Source organism: Saccopteryx bilineata, chromosome 2, assembly GCF_036850765.1.
Source record: "Saccopteryx bilineata isolate mSacBil1 chromosome 2, mSacBil1_pri_phased_curated, whole genome shotgun sequence".
In the NCBI taxonomy this organism is placed as follows: Eukaryota; Metazoa; Chordata; class Mammalia; order Chiroptera; family Emballonuridae; genus Saccopteryx; species Saccopteryx bilineata.
In genome coordinates, this window is record NC_089491.1 from 275166761 (window position 1) to 275192323 (window position 25563).

General features: G+C 48.0%; 1 protein-coding gene across 1 annotated transcript; it reads right to left on the minus strand.

The window, feature by feature from the left end:
- Positions 1–743: 743 nt before the first annotated feature.
- LOC136322513 (transmembrane protein 132D-like) lies at positions 744–25037 on the minus strand. Its single transcript, XM_066254477.1, has 4 exons — positions 24865–25037; positions 23203–23476; positions 4897–5088; positions 744–3457 (listed from the first exon to the last, which is right to left on the minus strand). Exons 1-4 carry the CDS (start codon positions 25026–25028, stop codon positions 2246–2248), a joined length of 1842 nt encoding a protein of 613 aa, XP_066110574.1. The 5' UTR covers positions 25029–25037; the 3' UTR covers positions 744–2245.
- Positions 25038–25563: the final 526 nt, after the last annotated feature.

Below are 25563 nucleotides of genomic sequence, written 5' to 3' on the forward strand. Positions count from 1 at the left end.
AGTGGACACCCCTCAGTAGACGGGACACTGCGTCACCCACATGAGGGTTTCACACGGTGGCCCTGTCCTGTGGCATCATCTCGAGGCCACACGGGATAGTGAGAGGGACAGACGAGCAACCCTTTGAAGCTGGCCCAGGGTCACATGGCCGCGGACGCGCCACAGGACGTTGACACCTGAGCATGTGGGAGACCCCAGGAAAGGAGCAGTCCCACCGGCCGCAGCCCTAAGGGAGGCTGGGGGCGCGCCGGCCATGGGGGCCGCTCGCTGCCATTAGTCAGCAGCTTCTAGCACAGCCCGCGCGTGTGATTTATGTGCAAGCCCTTCCGGGTCCTGCAGGAGAGACACAGGAGAGCAGTCTGTCACCGCCACTCGCCGCGCAGCGCGGCGGTACATGGCGTAGGAGTGTAATTGGATTGTGCCGGGTCCTTAAATCTGGATTCCCATTTACCAAAGCTGCAGCGTGGGGACAGCCGTCTGTGATTGACGCCAGCCCCTCGGAGGGTGGGGGTCAGCGTGAGGAAAGACAGAGGACGGCTGTAAACACCCCGCAGGCAGATGCTATATTTACAGCCGGTGGGCGTATAAATGTAGGTGACACCCTCACGACACCGTGCTTGTGGATGGACGGGGTGGGCGGCGGCCACAGCAGGACATGGAACAGCCTGCAGGTAAGGACTGAAAAAGCAGGGGATGGGTGTCACCAAAGGGGGTGACAGTTTCATCACCCACGCAGGCAGGGTCAGTGAGCTTGGGACAGCGCTGGTGACTTCTGGCATGGCAGCACAGTCTCAGAATGAGAGGGACACAGCCTGGCTGAAGGGTGGTGCTCAGGTTAGGGTGAGGACGGCGGGACTCACCCCTGTAGACAGAGCCAGCAAGGGGGACACAGGTGGGGAGGGAGACATAGACAGGAACACGAGGAGAGACAGAGGAAGCCAAGATGCAGAGAGACGGCAGGACTGGGACAGAGAATTCAAGAACAGACAGAGAAAGTGACCTGGGGCCACATGACATGGTCTCAGGGCTCCCAGCCCCAACACCTGCCTCTGCAGACAGGAGTGTCACCCGGGGCTAAGAGCCGCCCCCTCTCCCTCCACCTACATTTTAAGGCTTTGCCCCTGGGGACGTTAGAGGTTTGAGAAACCTGGCAGGACGGACCAGAACCACAAGTTCGCAGAACCCGCGCCCCGGCTCTCCGAGGTCAGGATCTGTACATTCTGCCCAAAGTCAGGGGGACAGGCTCCCTGAGCGACCACCCTGTACACACCCACTGTCCCCACAACCCTCCCCCTGCACGTGCCCCACGGACACCCACGTTTGTCTCAACAGCATCGGACAGGAGACCCAAAGTCGCTGTCCACATGCGTGACAGAACTGCTCCCTCTCTAGGGAAGGGGGGACGGAGCGGGACTCGGGGTTGAATTCCCTGTGATGGCTGTTTACCCGCAAGGGCTGTCCGGTGAGGCTTCCTGGTGACCATCCCCTGGGAGGTGACACAAAGACACTGGCCCCACTGCCCACAAGTGACCAACGACCTTCAGAGAGGGGGCAATGCGGGGAGGGGGTTTACAGATTTGAACTTGGCAACTTGATTAAAAATCAAAACAACAACAAAAAAACCTCAGTTCTTTGAACCTGATAGAACGCTGGGCCCGAACCCCCAGTTCACAGATAGGGAGGCTCTAACGTCTTAGACGGTGCTGCCTGCTTGTTCTGGGCACCGGTTACCAAGGTCCGGTGGCCTGTGTGTCCTTGTGAGCAACCGCCTGGGTCTGTGGACCAGCCGGCTGGGTCTGGCCGAGTCTTCAGGAGGTAAGAACGCGCCGTCACGCCTCCCAGGGAGGCCAGCGACCCCGCACGGCCGGTGATGGCGCTCACGGTCCAGCAACGTGCTCCCCACTGACCTGCCTCCCCCTGACCAGGGTCAGCCTCCTTCCTCCCCATCATCCAGTGCTGCCCTTGCTGGCGGGGCCTCGTGGACCCCCCCACCCCCAGCACCCAGGTGGTCTGACCACATGGGGGAGGGATGGCTTTCTCCCGGGGCCTCGCAGACGCTCAGACATTCAGAACCTGTTTTCCTTCCAAGTTTCGAAAATCTTGCCACGCGGGGTTGAAGGCCTCACCCTGACACTGGACACCGGAAAGGCCGTGTCCACTCAGGCTCCTTTTCTGGGGCGCCGCTGAGAACGTACGTCCCCCGTGTCTTGTCTGTTACTTCACCCCTCCCCCGGGGCCGCCTGGCTTACACGCTCTCCTGCGGCCCCTCTGCGCAGCCGCGCGGGTCCGGGCCCTCCCCCGGGTCCAGGTCTGGGCAGACCCAGTTCTCGTGCTCCCCGCTGCCCAGGGCCGCGGCGCGCAAAGCGGGGCTCCGGTCCTCCAGGGAGAGGGTGGTGAAAGTGGTGAATGTCACCCTCTTCCTCTTGGAGGTGGGGGACGCGGGCGGCTCGTTCGCGGGGTCCTTCCCAGTGGCGGCGACTGCCGGCCCTGTGGGTGTGAACGGCGGCCCGTTGAGGCCACTCGGGGAGTTCGTGCCCAGGAGATACTTGCTCTCTTCGAAGTCCAGGCCCCTGTCGATGACCGTGACGTGCTGCTCGTCCTGGGGGGACGCGAAGTTGATGTGGTTCTCCAAGAGCTCTGTCCGGTGGCTCAGCCCCACCCAGTCGTGGGGGTGGCTCAGCCCCTCCTGCTCGGCGAAGGGCGCCCGCTTGTGCCTGTACTTCCAGGCGAAGGCCGCGCAGTTGACCAGGAAGACCAGGATGGCCAGGCAGAAGACGCCCAGCAGGGCGTACATGCCGATCTCCAGGTCGCTCAGCCCCCGGGCGGCCTGCGCCAGGTCCTCCGCGTCCGTGTCTGCGTCCGCGTCCCCGCTGCTGCCGGGCAGGTCCGCCGGGGCCTGGAAGCCGGTGAGGTTAACGGGGATGGCGCGCAGGCGGCTGACGTCGTCCGAGGGGCCGCCCGGGCCGAGACTCCTCTGGAGGATCGACCTCTCCGTGGTGGCCCCCCGCGCGCCCATGGCGTCCGAGACACCCACCGAGGAGCTGCTGAAGGCCTGTCCCTCGTGGCCGCCCCGCTCCTGCGAGGGCCTTCTGGGTCTCCGGTCGCTGGCGCTGTTCTCCAGGTGGGCCCCCGCCCCTGTCTGCCCGCTGTCGCTGGTGTTGGGGCTGGCGTCGCTCTGGCCGAACCGCACCTTGATGGTGGCCGTCCCCACGGCAAGCACGCTCTTGCGCTTGGACTTCTGGCAGGACTCGCTGATGACCATTTCCACCTTCACCAGGGCGCCCTGCCCCTCGGACTCTGCGGCGATCACCGGCCACTTGAGGCCAGGGTCTTGGTGGATGGAGACCACCTTCTCGTCCAGGGAGGTGACCATCAGGGAGAAGTCTTTCCCGTCGTAAATGTCCAAGGGGGTGACGGAGCCATCACTGAACTGGACCCAGCAACTGATGGCTGCTTCCTGTTGAGTAAAATAAGGTCATCAGGTTGGGCCCCGAGTCTTAGGGACACAGACAGGGTGGAGAGGATCACACGATGAGGACTAAGGAAAGCGGTCAAGCCGTGTGGAGATAAGAGGTGAGTGGTGCTCAGGGTGGGAAAGAAAATAAATCACAGGAAACAGCGCCGGAACGCAGGGACGCAGCACCAGGGACAGACGCCCCATGGTGCGGCTGCCGGCACCCCATCCCGGGGAGGAGGCCATGGGTCCTGCAGGCAGTCAAGGGCAAGGTCTGCCCAGGAATAAGTTACATGTCACGGGAATCAGCGGTTGGCGGGATCACTTACAAGAGTTACACGCTTAAATGAGAGTGTTTTCTGCATCTCCTTTACGGTGCTTGTGTGCCCAGGTTGCGTGCGTCACTCAGCATGCAGACTGAGGTCCCCCGAGCTGGACAAGGTCACCCTGAGGCGCCACCTGGCCCTGCCTGCCCTGGCTCCACAGAGGTGGGTGGGGCACCAGCTGCAGACTCCGCGTTAAACCAGCCGGACGGGGACACCACACACTGTCTGGAGGCTGCCCCTCCCACCCACTGGCGGCCACAACCGGCCGGGGAACACTGGGCAGCCCAGCACTGCGTCCATCTGCTCTCCTGTCCTTTTGTTGTGTTAGCGCCACTTTCCTCGGGACCAGTGTGAGCAGGGCACTCCCAGCACAGGAGCGACTCCCGAGTCCACTGCCGGCTGGAGAGTGTAGAGGTCGTGCCGGCGTGCTTGGGAGCCGGCTGGCAGCCTGTGCCCCCCAGGCCCCAGCTTAAGCCCCCCAGGAATCCTAGCTCACGTCCCCCGAGGAACCACTGCTCACGGCACTGTCCCCCACCCTCTGGCATCGCATGGAAAGCTTGGCGGCCCCTGACGCGTGAGGCCCGCATGTGTCCTGGCGGAAGGGCAGACCTGGTGGATTTGAGTCACCACTAGTGGCCTCGCCGGGTTGTCCACTTCACTGGTCCACACCGAGCCTCCCATGCATGTTCACCAGAGGGGCCGAGGCCGGGCTCCGAGGCTGAGGGCAGCGAGCCGGCACAGCCCTCCCTGCACGCCTGGCCTGATGCTGAGCAGGACCACATGACGCGGCCACAGCGCATGGAGGCCAAGCATGCTCACTTTCCACTTCTCCACGTGGGGGGGCGGGGAAACAAAAGGCACAGCAGCCCCCTCTTCCCGAGCCCCATCCCAGGTGGAGAAACACCAGGGGGTGACCCTGCTCTTTCGTGAGACCCTCCCCACTCCCGGTCAGCGTCTCCACATGACAAATAACCAAATCTAACATGTGACCTCACCTGGGCTGTGACCCTGCTCAATGCAGGACCCCCGGCGAGGGGCGCGACCCCACCCTGTGCACCCACCTCCCGCAGGACCTGCCTGATGCGCGCCCACCCTGCGGTGTCCTGGCCCCTGTACCTGTTTGGGCCTCTGCAGGAGCTCCTGGGCCACCGCAGTGGCGAAGATGGCCCTGTTGCTCCCAGGGCTGAGCTGCAGCGAGAGAGACAGCCCCGTCACCAGCTGGACCCCGAGGTCAGTGATGGTCACCTTCTCGTCCAGCACGGTGATGGTCTTCTCAGCCAAGATGGCGTCTGACAGCGGCGACAGGATCTGGAAACAGAACCGACACAATGAAGAAAAGCCCCCTGTGGTCCCAGAAGTCAACCCAGCAGCGTGAAGGCAGTCCTGTGTGGGGGACAGAGCCGGGACACGCAGACATGGCACTTTTATTTTCCAAAGTGAGAAGTGGGGGGCAGCAGTCAGATAGACTCCTGCATGCGCCCGACCAGGATCCACCCTGCATGCCCACAAGGGGGCAATGCTCTGCCCATCTGGGGCGTTGCTCCATTGCAACCAGAGCCATTCTAGCGCCTGAGGCAGAGGCCATGGAGCCATCCTCAGTGCCCGGGCAAACTTTGCTCCAATGGAGCCTTGGCTGCGGGAGGGGACGAGAGAGACAGAGAGGAAGGAGAGGGGGAGGAGTGGAGAAACAGATGGGCACTTCTCCTGTGTGCCCTGGCCGGGAATCGAACCCGGGACTCCTGCATGCCAGGCTGACGCTCTACCACTGAGCCAACAGGCCAGGGCCAGAAATGGCACTTTCTGACCTCCAGTTCCAGGAAGTGAAGCTTGCCTGTGAAAACTTATTATGATTTTTTTTTAATTTATTTTTTTAAATAAATTTTTATTAATGGTAATGGGATGACATTAATAAATCAGGGTACATATATTCAAAGAAAACATGTCTAGGTTATTTTGTCATTAAATTATGTTGCGTACCCCTCGCCCAAAGTCAGATTGTCCTCCGCCACCCTCTATTTAGTTCTCTGTGCCCCTCCCCCTCCCCCTAACTCTCTCCCTCCCTCCCTCCCATGTCCTCCCTCCCCCCACCCCTGTAACCACCACACTCTTGTCCATGTCTCTTAGTCTCATTTTTATGTTCCACCAATGTATGGAATCATGTAGTTCTTGTTTTTTTCTGATTTACTTATTTCACTCCTTATAATGTTATCAAGATCCCACCATTTTGCTGTAAATGATCTGATGTCATCATTTCTTATGGCTGAGTAGTATTCCATAGTGTATATGTGCCACATCTTCTTTATCCAGTCTTCTATTGAAGGGCTTTTTGGTTGTTTCCATGTCTTGGCCACTGTGAACAGTGCTGCAATGAACATGGGGCTATATGTGTCTTCACGTATCAATGTTTCTGAGGTTTTGGGGTATATACCCAGTAGAGGGATTGCTGGGTCATAAGGTAGTTCTATTTGCAGTTTTTTGAGGAACCACCTTACTTTCCTCCATAATGGTTGTACTACTTTACAGTCCCACCAACAGTGAATGAGGGTTCCTTTTTCTCCACAGCCTCTCCAACATTTGCTATTACCCGTCTTGTTGATAATAGCTAATCTAACAGGGGTGAGGTGGTATCTCATTGTAGTTTTGATTTTCATTTCTCTAATAACTAATGAAGCTGAGCATCTTTTCATATATCTGTTGGCCATTTGTATCTCTTCCTGGGAGAAGTGTCTGTTCATGTCCTCTTCCCATTTTTTTATGGGATTGTTTGTTTGTTTGTTGTTGAGTTTTATGAGTTCTTTGTAAATTTTGGATATTAGGCCCTTATCTGAGCTGTTGTTTGAAAATATCATTTCCCATTTAGTTGGCTGTCTGTTTATTTTTATATCAGTTTCTCTTGCTGAGCAAAAACTTTTTATTCTGATGTAGTCCCATTCATTTATCTTTGCCTTCACTTCTCTTGCCATTGGAGTCAAGTTCATAAAATGTTCTTTAAAACCCAAGTCCATGATTTTAGTACCTATGTCTTCTTCTATGTACTTTATTGTTTCAGGTCTTATATTTAGGTCTTTGATCCATTTTGAATTAATTTTAGTACACGGGAACAGGCTATAGTCGAGTTTCATTCTTTTGCATGTGGCTTTCCAGTTTTCCCAACACCATTTGTTGAAGAGGCTTTCTTTTCTCCATTGTATGTTGTTGGCCCCTTTATCAAAGATTATTTGACCATATATATGTGGTTTTATTTCTGGGCTTTCTATTCTGTTCCATTGGTCTGAGTGTCTATTTTTCTGCCAATACCATGCTGTTTTGATTATCGTGGCCCTATAATATAGTTTAAAGTCAGGTATTGTAATGCCCCCAGCTTCATTCTTTTTCCTTAGGATTGTTTTGGCTATTCGGGGTTTTTTATAGTTCCATATAAATCTGATGATTTTTTGTTCCATTTCTTTAAAAAATCTCATAGGGATTTTGATGGGAATTGCATTAAATTTGTATATTGCTTTGGGTAATATGGCCATTTTGATTATATTTATTCTTCCTATCCAAGAACAAGGAATATTTTTCCATCTCATTGTATCTTTTTCGATTTCCCTTAATTTTCATTATATAGGTCCTTTACATTCTTTGTTATGTTTATTCCTAGGTATTTTATTTTTTTTGTTGCAATCGTGAAGGGGATTATTTTTTTGAGTTCGTTTTCTAATATTTCATTGTTGGCATATAGAAAGGCTATGGACTTTTGTATGTTAATTTTGTATCCTGCGACCTTACTGTATTGGTTTATTGTTTCTAATAATCTTTTTGTGGAGTCCTTCGGGTTTTCGATGTATAGGATCATATCATCAGCAAAAAGTGATAGCTTTACTTCTTCTTTTCCGATATGGATGCCTTTTATTTCTTTGTCTTGTCTGATTGCTCTGGCCAGAACTTCTAGCACCACGTTAAATAAGAGTGGAGAGAGTGGACAACCCTGTCTTGTTCCTGATTTAAGGTAGAAAGTCCTCAGTTTTATGCCGTTTAATAGGATGTTGGCTGATGGTTTATCATATATGGCCTTTATCATGTTGAGATATTTTCCTTCTATACCCATTTTGTTGAGAGTCTTAAACATAAAATTGTGTTGTATTTTTTCAAAAGCCTTTTCTGCATCTATTGATAAGATCATGTGGTTTTTGTTCTTTGTTTTGTTGATATGGTGTATTACGTTAACCGTTTTGCGTATGTTGAACCATCCTTGAGATTCTGGGATGAATCCCACTTGATCATGATGTATTATTTTTTTAATATGTTGTTGTATTCGGTTTGCCAGTATTTTGTTTAGTATTTTAGCATCTGTATTCATTAGAGATATTGGTCTGTAGTTTTCTTTCTTTGTGCCATCCTTGCCAGGTTTTGGTATGAGGGTTATGTTGGCCTCATAAAATGTGTTTGGAAGTATTGCTTCTTCTTCAATTTTTTGGAAGACTTTGAGTAGAATAGGAACCAAGTCTTCTTTGAATGTTTGATAGAATTCACTAGTATAACTGTCTGGGCCTGGACTTTTATTTTTGGGGAGGTTTTTAATAGTTTTTTCTATTTCCTCCCTGCTGATTGGTCTGTTTAGGCTTTCTGCTTCTTCATGACTCAGTCTAGGAAGGTTGTATTGTTCTAGGAATTTATCCATTTCTTCTAGATTGTTGTATTTGGTGGCATATAATTTTTCATAGTATTCTACAATAATTCTTTGTATATCTATGATGTCTGTGCTGATCTCTCCTCTTTCATTTTGGATTTTATTTATTTGAGTCCTGTGCCTTTTTTCCTTGGTGAGTCTTGCCAAGGGTTTGTCAATTTTGTTGATCTTTTCAAAGAACCAGCTCCTTGTTTTATTGATTTTTTCTATAGTTTTTCTGTTCTCTATTTCATTTATTTCTGCTCTGATTTTTATTATCTCCTTTCTTCGGCTGGTTTTGGGTTGTCTTTGTTCTTCTTTTTCTAGTTCCTTAAGGTGTGAAGTTAAGTGGTTTACTTCGGCTCTCTCTTGTTTGTTCATATAGGCCTGAAGTGATATGAACTTTCCTCTTATTACTGCTTTTGCTGCATCCCAGAGATTCTGATATGTCGTATTTTCATTTTCATTTGTCTGTATATATCTTTTGATCTCTGCGCTTATTTCTTCTTTGACCCATTCATTTTTTAGAAGTATGTTGTTTAGTTTCCACATTTTTGTGGGTTTTTCCCCCTCTTTTTTGCAGTTGAATTCTAGTTTCAAGGCTTTATGATCAGATAATATGCTTGGTACAATTTCAATTTTTCTAAATTTGCTGATATTGTCTTTGTGGCCCAACATATGGTCAATTCTTGAGAATGTTCCATGTACACTAGAGAAAAATGTATACTCTGTCGCTTTGGGATGAAGTGTCCTGTAGATGTCTATCATATCCAGGTGTTCTAGTATTTCGTTTAAGGCCACTATATCTTTATTGATTCTCTGTTTGGATGACCGATCTAGAGCCGTCAGCGGTGTATTGAGGTCTCCAAGTATGATTGTATTTTTGTTAGTTTTTTTTTTTTTTTTTAATATATAAATAAATTTTTATTTTAATGGGGTGACATCAATAAATCAGGGTACATACATTCAAAGAAAACATTTCCAGGTTATCTTGTCATTTAGTTATGTTGCATACCCATCACCCAAAGAGAGATCGTCCTCTGCCACCCTCTATCCAGTTCTCTCTGTACCCCTCCCCCTCCCCTCCCCCTCTCCCTCCTTCCCTCCCCCCACCCCCCATAGCCACCACACTCCTGTTCATGCCTCTCAGTCTCGCTTTTATGTCCCACTAATGTATGGAATCCTGCAGTTCCTGTTTTTTTCTGATTCGCTTCTTTCACTCCGCACAATGCTACCAAGGCTCCACCATTCCGCTATAAGTGATCCAATGTCACCATTTCTCCTAGCTGAATAATATACCATGGTGTATATGTGCCCCATCTTCTTCATCTAGTCCTCTATTTTTTTTACAGTGATTAAAAGCCTTTAAGCAAACTCTTGGCCAATACAGCAAGAATCCATAAATGAGTAGTGTCCTTAACATGTTCCCCAAGTCCAAGTTGGCCCCCTCACCATGCCAAATCCCTGAAAAATGCAACCCAACCACAGTTCAGTCTGTTAGGAGCTGTCACAGGGAGCAGGAGTCCAGGAAAGTTCCCCACAGGAAAAGTCCGTATGGCACTGGAATTGTTGTCACCATTCTATACTTTGCAGCTCATGTCCAAGTCCCAATGACCGCTGCTTCTAGCTGGTAATGATTCAGGTAGACTGGAAAAAGCCATTTGCAGCATGCGTGGATATGGAGCTTCTGTTCTCCTCTGCCTGGAGAGTTGAGACCAGGTTGCTTTTCCCTGGAGCTCTGTGACTGTGGCCTGGTAAAGAGAACCTTGGGATACACTAAGCTGGGTGGCAAAGGTAAATTCATAATACAAGTTGGCAAAAGGAGGAAAGAGAGCTCTAAATTAAGAGTAGGTCCCAGCCTGAAATATGAGTGGGGCATTGAGGTAGGAGGAATAAAGGAAACACTATATATTAAGCAAAGCAGCAGAAAATAGGACTATCAACACCCACAACAGAGATCTTTGAGGGAAGAATAAAGAACCTGACTATTCAGGCAAAACATAGTTAAGTGGCCCTTGTGCAAATGAGATCAGTTTACCTGCTTCTTGGAAGAAATACCCTAGGCTCGTCGACAGTGTCGTAGATGGGGTCTACGGCCCTGGGCACCTTCAGCCTTCAGTGGCAAACCCCAGCATTCTGGGCAAGGTTAGGTCATAGGTGGCTGGAGCAGGCCTGGAAGAGACTGAACCCTCCCTTAGAGGAGCGAGGGGGAAGCCCACCTTCCAGTGTCCCTGTTTCCTCACAGCAGAGGTGTGTAAGCCTGGCAGGCTTTAGCTCAATGACCTTCCTTTCCACTATTGAAGCAGGACCCAGATGGCATCCTATGAGACCCCTTTGGGGTGCTGGAGCCTTTAAGGGTGTATCCTAAAAGCTGGTAGTTCCCCCTGATCTCTATTGGGCTTTTTCTGCCTCTAGGTATCTTAAAAGCCATTCTCAGAAGATCTCGCTGAGGGGTTTGAGGATCCCCATCCGCCTATATAAATCTTTTCCATATATCTGGAGCTATTTGGAAAAAAGACAGAACAGTGTTATTAGCTAGATCTAATAAAGAAGGTAGATTTGGTGTCTCCTGTTCATCAGCTTTCAAAAGAAATGTAAATTTTTTTTTTTAAGTAAAAAGCATGATGTGGTAGACCCGTCGGAATCATTGGCCTGGTGTACAGGATTCCCGGGTTCGATTCCCGGCCAGAGCACACAGGAGAAGCGCCCATCTACCTGTCCACCCCTCCCCCTCTCCCCCCTCCCGGTCCCTCTCCTCCCGCCCACAGCCAAGGCTCCACCGGAGCAAATCCACCCTGGGCACTAAGGATGGCCCCATGGCCTCCGCCCCAGTTGCTAGAATGACTCCGGTTGTAACAGAGCAACATCCCAGATGGGCAGAGCATTCCCCCCGGTAGGCATGCCAGGTGGATCCCAGTCAGGCGCATGCAGGAGTCTGTCTGCTTGCCTCCCCATCCCCATCCTCAGAAATATACAAAAAATAAATAAATAAAAGAAAAAATACAAAAAAAAATACAAAAAAAAAAAAAAAGGGGGGGGGCATTCCCTTGTGCTAAAGCACCAGGAAGCATGGAGTGAGCTTGAGTATGTCCTATGAAACATGGAGCTCTATGTTTACATATAAGTCTTTGAAGAAGGAGGAACTGCTGAAATAGTTTGTCAGCATTTGTCCCTAAGACAGCAGTCTTTATAGTGGGAACACCATACGTAAATATTTGCTGTCTGTCTATAGATTAAGGGGGGAATATGGCCAATGCTGAAAAGCCATGATCTTTGTGCCCCTCCCCTCCCCCAACCCCCTCCCTCTCGTCCCCCCACCCTGTAACCCCAACACTGTTGTTCATGTCTCTGAGTCTCATCTTTATGTCCCACCTATGTGTGGAAACATATAGTTCTTATTTTTTCTGATTTACTTCTTTCACTCAGTATAATGTTATCAAGGCCCATCCATGTTGTTGTAAAAGATCCTATGTCATCATTTCTTATGGCTGAGTAGTATTCCATAGTATATATATACCAAAGCTTTTTAATCCACTCATCCTCTGATGGACACTTGGGCTGTTTCCAAATCTTTGCTATTGTGAACAATGCTGCCATAAACATGGGGGTGCATTTCTTCTTTTCAAACAGTGCTATGGTGTTCTTGGGGTATATTCCTAACAGTGGTATAGCTGGGTCAAAAGGCAGTTCGATTTTTAATTTCTTGAGGTATCTCCATACTGTTTTCCACAGTGGCTGCACCAGTCTGCATTCCCACCAGCAGTGCAGGAGGGTTCCCTTTTCTCCACATCCTCGCCAGCACTTATTCTGTGTTGTTTTATTGATGAGCGCCATTCTGACTGGTGTGAGGTGATATCTCATTGTGGTTTTAATTTGCATTTCTCTAATCATTAATGATGTTGAACATTTTTTCATATGCCTATTGGCCATCTGTGTGTCCTCTTTGGAGAAATGTCTATTCATTTCTTTTGCCCATTTTTGGATTGGATTGTTTGTCTTCTGGTATTAAGTTTTACAAGTTCTTTATAAATTTTGGTTATTAACCCCTTATCAGACGCTATGTCAAATATATTCTCCCATTGTGTAGTTTGTCTTTTTATTCTGTTCTTATTATCTTTAGCTGTGCAGAAGCTTTTTAGTTTGATAAAGTCCCATTTGTTTATCCTGTCCTTTATTTCACTTGCCTGTGGAGACAAATCAGCAAATATATTGCTGCGAGAGATGTCAGAGAGCTTACTGCCTATGTTTTCTTCTAAAATGCTTATGGTTTCATGGCTTACATTCAAGTCTTTTATCCATTTTGAGTTTATTTTTGTGAGTGGTGTAAGTTGGTGGTCTAGTTTCATTTTTTTGCAGGTAGCTGTCCAGTTTTCCCAACACCATTTGTTGAAGAGGCTGTCTTTACTCCATTGTATTGTCTTACCTCCTTTGTCAAATATCAGTTGTTCATAGAGCTGTGGGTTTATTTCTGAGTTCTCTGTTCTGTTCCATTGATCTATGTGCCTGTTCTTATGCCAGTACCATGCTGTTTTGAGTACAATGGCCTTATAATATAACTTGATATCTGGAAGTGTGATACCTCCCGCTTTTTTCTTCCTTTTCAGGATTGCTGAGGCTATTCGTGTTCTTTTTTGGTTCCATATAAATTTTTGGAATATGTGTTCTATGTCTTTGAAGTAAGTCATTGGTATTTTCATTGGTATTGCATTGAATTTATAAATTGCTTTGGGTAATATAGACATTTTAATGATGTTTATTCTTCCTAACCATGAGCATGGTATATGCTTCCACTTATTCGTATCTTCCCTGATTTCTTTTATCAATGTTTTATAATTTTCTGAGTACAAGTCTTTAATCTCCTTGGTTAGATTTATTCCTAGGTACTTTATTTTTTTGGTTGCAATGGTAAAGGGGATTGATTCCCTGATTTCTCTTTCTGACAGTTCATTATTAGTGTATAAAAATGCCTCTGATTTCTGAGTATTGATTTTATATCCTGCCACCTTGCCAAATTCTTTTATCAGGTCTAGTAGTTTTTTGACTGAAACTTTAGGGTTTTCTATATACAATATCATGTCATCTGCAAATAATGATAGTTTTACTTCTTCTTTTCCAATTTGGATGCCTTTTATTTCTTTTTCTTGTCTGATTGCTGTGGCGAGGACTTCCAGAACTATGTTGAATAAGAGTGGTGAAAGGGGGTAACCCTGCCTTGTTCCTGATCTTAAGGGGATAGCTTTTAATTTTTGCCCATTGAGTATTATGTTGGCTGTGGGTTTGTCATAGATGGCCTTTATCATGTTGAGGTATGTTCCCTGTATTCCCACTTTGCTGAGAGTTTTGATCATGAATGGGTGCTGGACTTTATCAAATGCTTTTTCTGCATCTATTGAAATTATCATGTGGTTTTTCTCCTTTCTTTTGTTTATGTGATGAATCACATTGATTGATTTGCGAATATTGTACCAGCCTTGCCTCCCAAGAATAAATCCTACTTGATCATGGTGTATGATTTTTTCCATATATTGCTGGATCCGGTTTGCTAATATTTTATTGAGGATTTTTGCATCTAAGTTCATCAGGGATATTGGCCTATAATTTTCTTTCTTTGTGTTGTCTTTGCCTGGTTTTGGAATCAGAATTATGCTCGCCTCATAAAAGGAGTTTGGAAGTCTTCCTTCCTCTTGAATTTTTTGAAATAGCTTGAGAAGGATAGGAGTTAGTTCTTCTTTGAATATTTGGTAGAATTCACTTGTGAAGCCATCAGGCCCAGGACTTTTCTTTTTTGGGAGTTTTTTGATAGCTGTTTCAATCTCATTTGTTGTAATTGGTCTGTTTAGGTTTTCTGATTCTTCCAGATTGATTTTTGGAAGATTATATGGTTCAAGGAATTTGTCCATTTCATCTAGGTTGTCTAGTTTTTTGGCGTACAGTTCTTCATAGTATTTTCTTACAATATTTTGTATTTCTGTTGTGTCAGTTGTTATTTCTCCACTCTCGTTTCTAATTTTATTTATTTGAGTCCTCTTTCTTTTTTTCTTGGTGAGCCTTGTTAAAGGTTCATCGATCTTGTTTACCTTTTCAAAGAACCAGCTCCTGGTTTCATTGATCCTCTGTATTGTTTCTTTAGCCTCTATGTCACTTATTTCTGCTCTGTTCTTTATTATTTCCTTCCTTCTACTAGCTCTGGGCTTTACTTGCTGTTCTTTTTCTAGTTCTTTTAGATGCAGGGTTAAGTTGTTAATTTGAGCTTTTTCTAGCTTCTTGAGGTATGCCTGTAATGCTATAAACTTCCCTCTCAGGACTGCTTTTGCTGTGTCCCATAAATTTTGAGTTGATGTATGCTCATTATCGTTTGTTTCTAGGAATTTTTTAATTTCTTCTTTGATCTCAATGTTAACCCATTCATTGTTTAATAACTTGCTATTTAGTTTCCAAGTGTTTGAATGTTTTTCAATTTTTCTATTGTGGTTGATTTCTAGTTTAATGCCATTGTGATCAGAGAAAGTGTTCGATATGATTTCAATCTTCTTAAATTTGTTGAGCCCGCTTTTGTGCCCTAACATGTGGTCTATTCTAGAGAATGTCCCATGAGCGCTTGAAAAGAATGTATATTCTGCTCTTTTAGGGTGAAAGGTTCTGAAGATATCTATTAAATCGAGTTCATCTAATATGTCCTTTAAGTCTGCTGTTTCTTTGTTAATTTTCTTTCTTGAGGACCTATCTAATGATGTTAATGGGGTATTGAAATCTCCTATTATTATAGTATTGCTGTTGATCTCGCCCTTTAAGTCTATCAAAGTCTGCTTTATATATTTAGGTGCTCCTATATTAGGTGTGTAGATATTTATAATGGTTATATCTTCCTTTTGTATTGCTCCCTTTATCATTATGTAGTGACCTTCTTTATCTCTAACTATGGTCTTTGTTCTAAAGTCCATTTTGTCTGATATAAGTATTGCTACCCCAGCTTTTTTTTCATTTCCATTTGCGTGAAATATTTTTTTCCATCCTTTTATCTTCAGTCTGTGTGCATCTTTTGATTTAAGGTGTGTCTCTTGTAGACAGCATATGTATGGGTCCTGTTTTCTTATCCACGCAGCTACCCTATGTCTCTTGATCGGATCATTTAATCCATTAACATTTAAGGTTATTACTGATATGTAGTTGTTTATTGCCATTTTTTTTCTTTAAAACTGTTTTTCTCTTTTGCTATATTCTTTTTTTCCTTTGATCTGTTTACAACAGGTCCCTTAGCATTTCTTGCAGCTTGGTTTGGTTGTAGTGAAATCCTTTAGTTTTTTTTTGTCTGTAAAGCTTTTTATTTCTCCTTCAATTTTAAATGATAGCCTTGCTGGATAAAGTAGTCTTGGTTGTAGGTTCTTGTTCTGCATTACTTTGAATATTTCTTGCCATTCCCTTCTGGCCTCAAGTGTTTCTGTTGAGAAGTCAGAAGTCATCCTTATGGGGGCTCCTTTGTAGGTGATAGTCTTTTTTTCTCTAGCAGCTTTTAATATTTTCTCTTTATCATTTAGCTTTGGTAATTTAATTATGATGTGTCTTGGTGTTGGTTTCTTTGGATTTCTCCTTAATGGAGTTCTCTGTGCTTCCTGAACATGTGAAATATTTTCCTGCCTTAATTGGGGGAAGTTTTCCGCTATAATATGTTTGAACAAAGTCTCTATCCCTTGTTCTTTCTCTTCTTCTTCAGGAACCCCTATGATGCAGATGTTATTTCTCTTCATGTTGTCACAGAGCTCTCTTAGAGTTTCCTCAGACTTTTTGAGTCTCTTTTCTTTTTTCTGCTCTGCTTCCATGCCTTTATTTATTGTGTCCTCTAACTCACTGATTCGATTCTCTGCTTCATCCATCCTGCTTTTAATTCCTTCCATTGTATTCTTTATTTCAGATATTGTATTTGTCATTTCTGTCTGATTCTTTTTTATTATTTCAATGTCCTTTTTTATATTTGTTATCTCTTTATTTAGGTTTTCGTAATGGCCATCTATGGTGGTTCTAATATCTTTGAGCATCCTAACAATCGTTATTTTAAACTCTGCATCTGGTAATTTGGTTATATCTGATTCACTTAGGTCCTTTTCTGGGGATTTCTCTTGGTTTATTTGTGTTGTATTTCTCTGCCTCCGCATTTTCTCTTCACGAGAGTGGCTGTGATCACGTGCTCGGGTGCACAAGGGTTGGTGGCCTTGGCCTTTGCCCCGCCCCCGTGTGTGATGTTATGCTCGGTCCTGAGGGCACTGGCGAGCACCTTTGCTCAGCTGCGGGTCTCCGCCTGTTTCCGAGCTTTCGCCCTGCCTTTGCAGGATGATCCCACTCAAGGAACAGCTGCTAGCCTTGGCTCTACCACCAGGAAAGGCTGCGTGCCCAAGCTCAGCTTCGTAGTGGAACTCCGCCTCTTCTGGGCTTTTGGCTCCACCCCCGTGGGAGGAGCCTGCTACCAAGTCAGACCGCAAGCCTGGGTTGCACAGGTGGGGCAGGGATGTGCTCCTCTGCCCTTGCTCCGGGGCTGGTTTCTACCCTTTCTGGGTTTCCCGCCCTTCTCCCGGAGGCTGGATTACTGGCTGCCAGCAGCTGAGCTTAGCCGCTTTTGCACGCCCCCTTCTCCCTAGCCGGGCAAGATTGAGCTCACACCTGAGCCCACTGGTGGCCAGCCGGCTTCCGCCCCTGCCAGCAGAACCGCGCTTTTGTCTCCCGCTGCCGCCCGCTCCCCGGTGCGCCCTCAGCTGTGTGGGTGGGGGCGTTGCAGCTCGGACCCTAAGACTCACTACCGTAGACCTGAAAGCTCCCTCCTTCTGTGCGACTCTGCTCTGAATGCCGCGGGGGAGCTTGTTTGGCTGCTCTCCTGCTTCCCTTTGCTGGTATTGCTGTTTCCGGGGGAAATATTCACTTCAGCTTTGGGGAGTGACTCGTCCCAGGGGTTAGAGTGGCTATCTCTCAAAATGTTTCTCCCTATGCCTCCTAGATTGCACTCTCTTCCTGTTACTGTGGTTCTCTCCCCTCTCCCTCTGTCTCCAGGAGCCCCGGGTGAGTGTTTGTGAGAGAGATGTTCTGCGTGGTCCCTTTAAGAAGGATCCTGGGTCTGAGAAATCAGACTCTCTCACAAACAGTATCCTGACTTGTTTCCAGCTAAATACTGTCCTTATGCTTCTTCTGGGCTCTGGGGCTGCAGGCTGGGGCTTTGTTCCTGGGGCTCAGGGCCCTTTCCCCTCTGCTAAACTCACTTCCCGCCACGCGAGTCTCTCCCTGCTGCCGTTCGCTCCGAGAAGCTGGGCAGCCCTCTCCGCGTTTCCGCTTTTCCTATCAGTCTCTGGGTGGCTTCTTCAGCGTTCCTGGGTTGAAGAGTCCTTTTAGTTTAGTCCAAAGTTGGTTTTTCCAGTTGATAGTTCATAAAATTTGTTTGTAATCCACATTGGTTCTGGGAGGTAGATGCTGGTACGTTCGCCTACTCCAGCGCCATCTTGTCTCCGTATTTTTGTTAGTTTTTGTTTTAAGGTCAATAAGTAGCTGTCTTATATATTTTGGTGCTCCTTGGTTTGGTGCATATATATTAAGGATTTTTATGTCTTCTTGATTCAACTTCCCCTTAATCATTATGAAATGACCATTTTTGTCTCTGAGTACTTTTTCTGTCTTGTAGTCAGCATTATTAGATATGAGTATTGCTACACCTGCTTTTTTTTTTGGTGTTGTTTGCTTGGAGTATTGTTTTCCAGCCTTTCACTTTGAATTTGTTTTTATCCTTGTTGCTTAGATGTGTTTCTTGTAGGCAGCATATAGTTGGATTTTCTTTTTTAATCCATTCTGCTACTCTGTGTCTTTTTATTGGTAAGTTTAATCCATTTACATTTAGTGTAATTATTGACACTTGTGGGTTCCCTACTGCCATTTTATAAATTGCTTTCTGTTAGTTTTGTATCTAGTTTGATTCTTCTCTTTTGTTTTTCTATCATTTGTTTTTGTTTGTTTGTGTTCCATACTTCTTTCCTCTGTTGCTACCTTTTTTAAGTCAAGTGTTTTTGTGGTGGTTTTTTCAAGGGTGGTTACCATTAAGTTATGAAAAGGGTACCTACCATATTCATTGTAGTACCCTATCTTATAAGTATTTCTGCACTTCATCGTCCTTTGCTACTGTTAATCTCCATCCTCTCCCCCCCTTTTTTCCTTTGTTGTCACAGTTTAAGTTTGGTTTTATTGTGTTCTTGGTGGAGCTGTTACTTGTGGTGTTGTTTTCTTTTGTTCTTTGAATCTGGTTGGAAAACCCCCTTTAGTATTTCCTGGAGTGGGGGCTTTCTGTTGATAAATTCTCTCATCTTTTCTGTATTTGTGAATGTTTTTATATCTCCTTCATACTTGAAGGATAGCTTTGATGGGTATAGTATTCTTGGCTGAAAGTTCCTCTCTTTCAGGGCTTTAAATATTGGGGTCCACTCTCTTCTAGCTTGTAGAGTTTCTGCTGAGAAATCTGATGATAATCTAATAGGCCTTCCTTTATATGTTGTACTCTTCTTTTCCCTGGCTGCCTTGAGAATTTTTTCTTTGTCATTGGTTTGTGTCATCTTTATTATGATGTGCCTTGGAGTGGGTTTGTTGGGGTTAAGAAAACTCGGTGTTCTGTTTGCTTCTTGAAATTGAGGCTTTAGTTCTTTCCACAGGCTTGGGAAGTTCTCGTCTATTATTTGTTTGAGTATATTCTCCATTCCATTTTCTTTCTCTTCTCCCTCTGATATACCTATTATTCTTATGTTATTCTTTCTGATGGAGTCAGACAATTCCTGTAGGGTTTTCTCGTTTTTTATTATTTTTGAGTCTCTTTCTTCTTCTCTCTGTTGTGCCTCAAGTTGTTTGTCTTCTATTTCACTAATCCTATCCTCAATCTGGGCTGTTCTGTTAGCTAAGCTTGTTACCTCATTTTTTAGCTCGTGAATTGAGTTTTTCATTTCTGTTTGATTTGTTTTAATAGTTTCAATTTCCTTGGTAATATATTCTTTGTGTTCATTGAGTTGTTTTCTGATCTCCCTATATTGCCTTTCTGTGTTTTCTTGTATATCTCTGAGTATTTTTAAGATTTCTATTTTAAATTCTCTGTCATTTAGCTCCAAGGCTTCCAATATGTTAAGTCTTTTCTCCATAGATTTTTCCACATCTATTTGTGTTACCTCTCTTTCTTTTGTATCCATAATATTCAATTTCCTCTTTCTTATTGGCATCTGAGGGTGGTCTTGTTGATAGCACTAATTAGAATTAATAAAGAGTAAAAAGTAAAAAAAAAAAAAAAGGTAAAACACCCCACAAAAAAAAACCAGTAATAATTTATTATTTCCCCCTTTTTTTCTTTCTTCTCTTTCCCTCCTCTCCCCTCCTCAGGGAAATATCATGCCTATAATGGAGGGCCTGATTTGGGGTGAAGAATTCAAGGGGCAAAAAAAGGGAGTAGGGACCTACTAAATGCAAAAAAAAAAAAAAAAAAGGAAGAAAATTTTAGACAAGCATAAGATGATTTGCTTGTAAGTGATGGTCAACTAAGAGATATAATGAGAGGGATAAGAGGGAACCAGAAAAAAGGACCAAAAAAAGAATAATAAAGAAGAAAAAAATAAAAATAATAAGTAAAAATCTGTTGTATTAAGTGGAGCGAAGACTAAATACAATGGAGACCTTGGGTTGGGAGGACCCAAAATGCCACAAAAATAAACAAACAAGAAAAAAACAAAAACAAAAGCAAAAAAGAAAAATAAAGCCAAAAAAAGCCTTGAGTCCCAAATTAACTAATTTGTTCGTGATTTAGGATTAAATGGGAGGAAAGTAAAATGAGAAAAAAAAAAACGAATAGAAAGGAAAAAATAAGAAAAAGAGAAAAACGAAGGAAGAAATAAAAAAGGAAGAGAATAAAACTAAATAAAGCAAATCAAAAAAAAAAAAAAAAGAGGAGAGAGTGAGAGTTAAGTGTTTTGGAGTATAACCTTAAAGGAGGGTGAGGATGAAGAAGAGAAATAAAATGTAACAGTTATGGGTAGTGTAGTTCAAGAAAAGGGAAGCATAAGATGGGCAGAGAATAGAAGGACCGAGGTGGAGGAAATAAAGGCAATAAGATAGAAGAAACAAACAACAACAAAAAAAAAATTAGTGGAACAAGTTGTAAAGTCTGTGGATTTTTCTTGATTTTGAGAGGTTAACTTCTTCCTTTTTCTTTTCTCTCCCTCTTCCTGGTCGGTGACTCTGTACCCCAGGCTCTGCCCCTGTGTCACACTTAGGTAGGGATTTGCAGTTGATGGGATTCTATGGCAATGTCATATAATTGGCTTTAGTCTTGCTGGTAGTCAAGGCTTGTTGGCGTTTGCAGGGTCCAATGATGAGAGAGTTTGCTTTCCTGGATTCTCTCTCCTAGTCCCCCCTTCCTGAATTAGCAGCCTGGTGATCCAGCTATAAGGCTGCAACTGCTTCTGCCTGGGGAGTAAGAGGCTCAAAGAGCTGGGAAATCCCCACTCTATCCCCACTCAGTGCAAGGCTTTGGGAAAGGCTCTGGCAGTCAGGGCCTCCAGTGTAATCAGGCGGGGGTGGGAGTCAATTGTTGTCAAGGTGACTGTTCAGCGCCTAGCATTCAGTTGGACCTCTCAACCCAGGCTTTCCACACTTTGTAGCCTGTTTTGGCTGGGAAGAAGAGGCACTCGTCTCTGCTTGTGACTAGTGTAGTATAGATCTTATTATCTGCCAAGTCCCTCTTGTTAGCGTTTATCCCTGAATATGGAGGCTCTATCAATCAGAAGTTGCCCCCGCCCCTTTAGCGAGAGGCACTAAAAAATATCACGCCTCTTGTCTTGGGTCGCTGAACTGAGAGAGATCTTATCAAATTAGAACCGAGGGTGCGCAGATTTCATGGGTTAAGCTAATTTCAGTGAATGGGTCGCAGCTGTGCTCCCGAAGGTATTTTAGGCTGCCTGCGCGCGCCCCTCCCCCAACGCTTGATTGTTAGCTTGAATGGCTGGGTGAGGTGCCCCGCCCACGGAGAGAATCTCCCAAGTAGAAGACCACCCTGGTGCCTCTCCCGCTCGCCCTGCCGCTGGCGGCTGGATTGCACCAGGCGCAGGATAATGGGGTATCCTGGGTGTGCGGGCCAGTAGGGCGCTCTGGGCGTGTGGAATGCCCAGGGCACGTGCGTGACTGGGGTGCTCCGGGCACCGGTGGCTGGCGACTCTCACTCGCAGTGCGCGGGCCGCTGGGAACGTTAGCGGTGCTCGCTCTGCAACCGGACCGGGTGTGCGCCGTTGGCTGCTCGCTGCTCCCGAGTGTGGGCGGTGCTCGCTCTGCAACCGGACAGGGCACGCCGGTGGCTGCTCGCGGCTCCCGAGTGTGGGCTGACTCACCACAGGCGCACTCCCTCGTGGCTTGAATGAACGTTGCTGCTGTAGCTTCCTCCACACCCTCGTCTCTCAGATTCAAGTGATAACAGTCCTTTCGCTTTCAGTTTGTGTGGAACTCCGGAATGCTCCGAGGATAAATTTTTCTGTTTCTAGTTGATAAATTTGTTGTGATTTAGGGGAGATCTGTCGGATGCGCTGCTCACGGCGCCATTTCCGTGACGTCACTCCCCTTATTATGATTTTTAAATAACAAGATGGTGTCTAGGAGGGGACAAGTGGAACCTCTCTCATCCCCCTCCTTCCCCTCCTTTTCCTTTCCCCTTCATGACAATGGCACCTGCCCTATGTCCTGGGGAGGAAGGGTGAACATCTCACTCAGTTAAGTACTAACAGGATGCTTCTTCCATGAGATGATTTATCTCTACTAGTATTCAGTGAAGTTGGGTTTAAAATCACTTATTTACTTAAATACTTTGTTAAAAATTTCATATCATCAAAGACCAATGGTCCCAGCACACTAGTTACACACGGATGCATTTCTTGCTCACACCTCCTGCCGGTGTGGGGCTGAAGGGAGACCGCGGGTCCGCGGAGACTACGGGGCCCCGGTGGGGTCACCCCAGGCAGCGGTATGCAGCCTGCACCTTCAGGATTCTCCTTTCTGCCAAGGACAGCGTGACGAGCGGAGGTCGAGCTCCACGTTCACGTCGGACCCCGAGGGGGACACCCCGCTTCTGAACAGCGTCTGTGGATTCTCTTCCCGCTCTGCCCCACCCCGCCCGGCATGAAGAGCTGCTCCCTGCGGAACTGGAACCCTCCGCGGAAACGAGCCCCCTCTTCTTCTTGCCTTCGTCCTGGACACAGGTCTGTTAGAGGTGCTGGTGACATTGATGAAGACGTCTGTCTGTCAAGACGATGTCTTTCTGACGCTGGTTGTCAAGCCCCGTGTTTCTATCCAGACACCATTCTCCAGGTTCTAGGTCTGGCGGTCATGACACGAGCGGCAGGGAGCCCGCAATGTGGGTCCCCGGAAGACGGTGGACACGCCGATTTATCCTCCAGGAAGATTTGTGGGAAAAGGAGAAGGAAGGAACTGAGGCTCAGGAAGAGATGGCCCCCAGGAAGGTGAGGAAGCCGGCCCTGCTCCCTGCCCTGACAGCCAGCTTGTGAAGCCTGTGTCATCTCTGTGCGCTAGACTGTCACTCAGAGTGACCCTGAAGGGCAGGGGCTCATTGGCCTCAGCTCAGCCTACACATCGGTGGCAGGAACATAGGTCTTTGAACGTGTCAGTCAAGTGTGGCTCTCATCTACGGGACGGCTATGTTTGGTTGGACGTAAATAATATTTTTAATGGAATCCATGGCCGTGTTTACCCCTCTGGGGACGTCTTACCTGAATGGTGGTCATCCCGAGCTCCTGGCCAACCAGGACCTGCCCGCTGCGCAGCTCGGCAATCCTGGGCTCCTCCACCTGCATGAAGTCGTTCACCAGCTCCGTGATGTCCACCTGCCAGTCTGAGCCCAGCAGGTGGGCCAGAGGACGCCCAGGGGCCGCTGACTCCGCTACAAACTGAGTCAGGACGCGCACCATGGCGTGCTGGTACTGGAGGGCACAGCCCCGCGCCTTCCTCTCATCCTCCTCCTCTTCCTCGCTGTCCCGAGCTGGCCTGGCAAAGGGCCAATTCAGTTTAGCGGACACTGACTTGTCAGGCTAGCGGTCAGGGGCCGTGCGTGTGTGTGTGTGTGTGTGTGTGTGTGTTGTGTGTGTGGTGACCTTCTCCCATTGCAGAGTGATAGCAAAAGTCGCAGTGCCATGCCCACGGCTGGGGTTTACAGACTGGGCTCCCTCTGGCTCTGATGGAGTGGGCGCCATGTGGCAAGCAGCCCACGGAGAGGCCCACGTGATTATAGCCCGAGTGTGCCCACCGCCCGTGAGGAACGGGGCCCTCAGCTCATGCTCTGGGAGGGGCTGAGACCTGCTTGGGGACAGACACTGGTTGTCCCCTCAACGTGTGATGACAGTTCCACCATGGTCTTAGTAGAACGAGGGCTACTCCCCTCTGTCCTGTGGCCACACGTGGACTGGACAGCTGGGAGGGCCGCGCCAGGGCTGGGCTCAGTGGCCTTTGTGAGCCTCGCCCCCACAGCTGGCCCTCAGCAGCACTGCCCCCTCTGCCCCCCCATCTCCACACCACAGCCCGGGGCGACTGAGGGACCCTGCTTCCAGCTCACATGGGACCCATGCCTGCGTCCTTGGGCCACCGTCCCTCGCTTACAGGGGTGAGCGTCCAAGGGAAAGGCTGTGACAGTTTCCCCTGAGAGGAGTCCCAGCTCTTCCCCTGCCCCTGCTGAGCATGCAGATGCGGGTTCCCTCCCCTGGTGCTGCACATGCCCCCCCCCCGTTTCCTCTACAGGTCACCTGCATGAGCATCCTTAGCATGGGCACTCGGGGTGACCGTCTCCCAGCTCTACCTCGGTCTGCCCAGGACGTTCATGTGGGGGCCCAATGGACGGTGGGGACCTTTTGTTCTATCTGTCACCATTCAGAGCACTCAGGTGATGAGTGTCAGATGTCACCTCCCTGAGGCAAAGTGAGCTCAGAGCTCCTGCATGGGGGAGGCGAGCTGCCTTCCCACCATTGGCCCCCTTTCTCCTGGGGCTGACCCACGGGCGCAGGCAGGGCTGACCACTCTGCCCACCGTTGGACACCAGCCAGGGGTTGCGGCCAACGTCCAGCCAAACAACCATACATTCTGTCCCTGGCTGCGGTGCCCGGACCGGCGACGGGCACACTAGGGAAGACGGGATGCAACCCCGGGACTCTGGCTGGACTCTGGGGAGATAGTGGGGTTGCCGAGAAGACGGCGTGTCGGTCTGGGACCCCACGCGACAAGCCTGACGGAGGGTGAGGCCACCACAGAGCAGCAGTGCCGAGACCTGGGGACTCTCGGCCCGTGGCAGGTGTCCGAGCGTCTGGGTGCGGCCATGCCTTGTGCATCCCGCCCGCCCACGTCTGCCACGCCTCTGACAGGGCCCGCCCAGCATGCCCACCCACCTGCGGTCGGGGACAATGGGCACCCGCCAGCCCTTGATCTGATTGAGCTCTGCGTCCGAGACCTCGATGTGCAGCGGCAGCCGGGGCGCCCACACGGTGACGTGCAGTGGCGCGCTCAGGTGCTGGTAGGTGAAGTTCACCACCGCGTCCACCCTGCCCTTCATCTCCTTGCCGTTGACAAAGACATAGTCACACCGGTCGGACACCTGTGGGGACAGAGTTAGGAGATCTGTAGCCCAAGGAATAAGGTGCCGGAGGGGGAAGGGGCAGTGGCCTGGCCACTGCGGTCACTCTCGTGAGGACTAAGTTCTGGCATGGCCGGGCGGGACTCCCTCCCGGAAACCCCGGAGGGGTGCAGCTCGCTGAAGCTGATGTCTGACCTCCCCCACCCAGAGCCGGGAGAATAAGAGTGCGTTGTTAACGTCGCCAGGGGAGCACTAGGTCTGTCAGCTGGACAAGCAGTGAGGGACCAGCAGAGCGGGGATGGGGTGGTGGGTGAGGGGTGTCCCGTTCACCGAGCAGGTGACCCGTGCCAGGACAGCGGCCGAGCACTGCATATGTGGTCTCAGAACTCACGACAATGTAGGAGGCAGAGCTATTACATCCCCACTTCACAAGATCACCGGGAACCCTGGGACATTGAGGGATGGGTCCCAGGGACACAGGGCTGGGGGGCAGCAGAGGGAAGCCCCCACCCAG

Coding starts and splice junctions, on each gene's coding strand:
- LOC136322513 (XM_066254477.1), bottom strand. CDS start 25,028: ATGAAGGGCAGGGTGGACGCGGTGGTGAACTTCACCTACCAGCACCTG. Junction 5,089..23,202: donor TCGGGATGACCACCATTCAG/GTAAGACGTCCC, acceptor TTCTGTTTCCAG/ATCCTGTCGCCGCTGTCAGA. Junction 3,458..4,896: donor TCCTGCAGAGGCCCAAACAG/GTACAGGGGCCA, acceptor TTTACTCAACAG/GAAGCAGCCATCAGTTGCTG.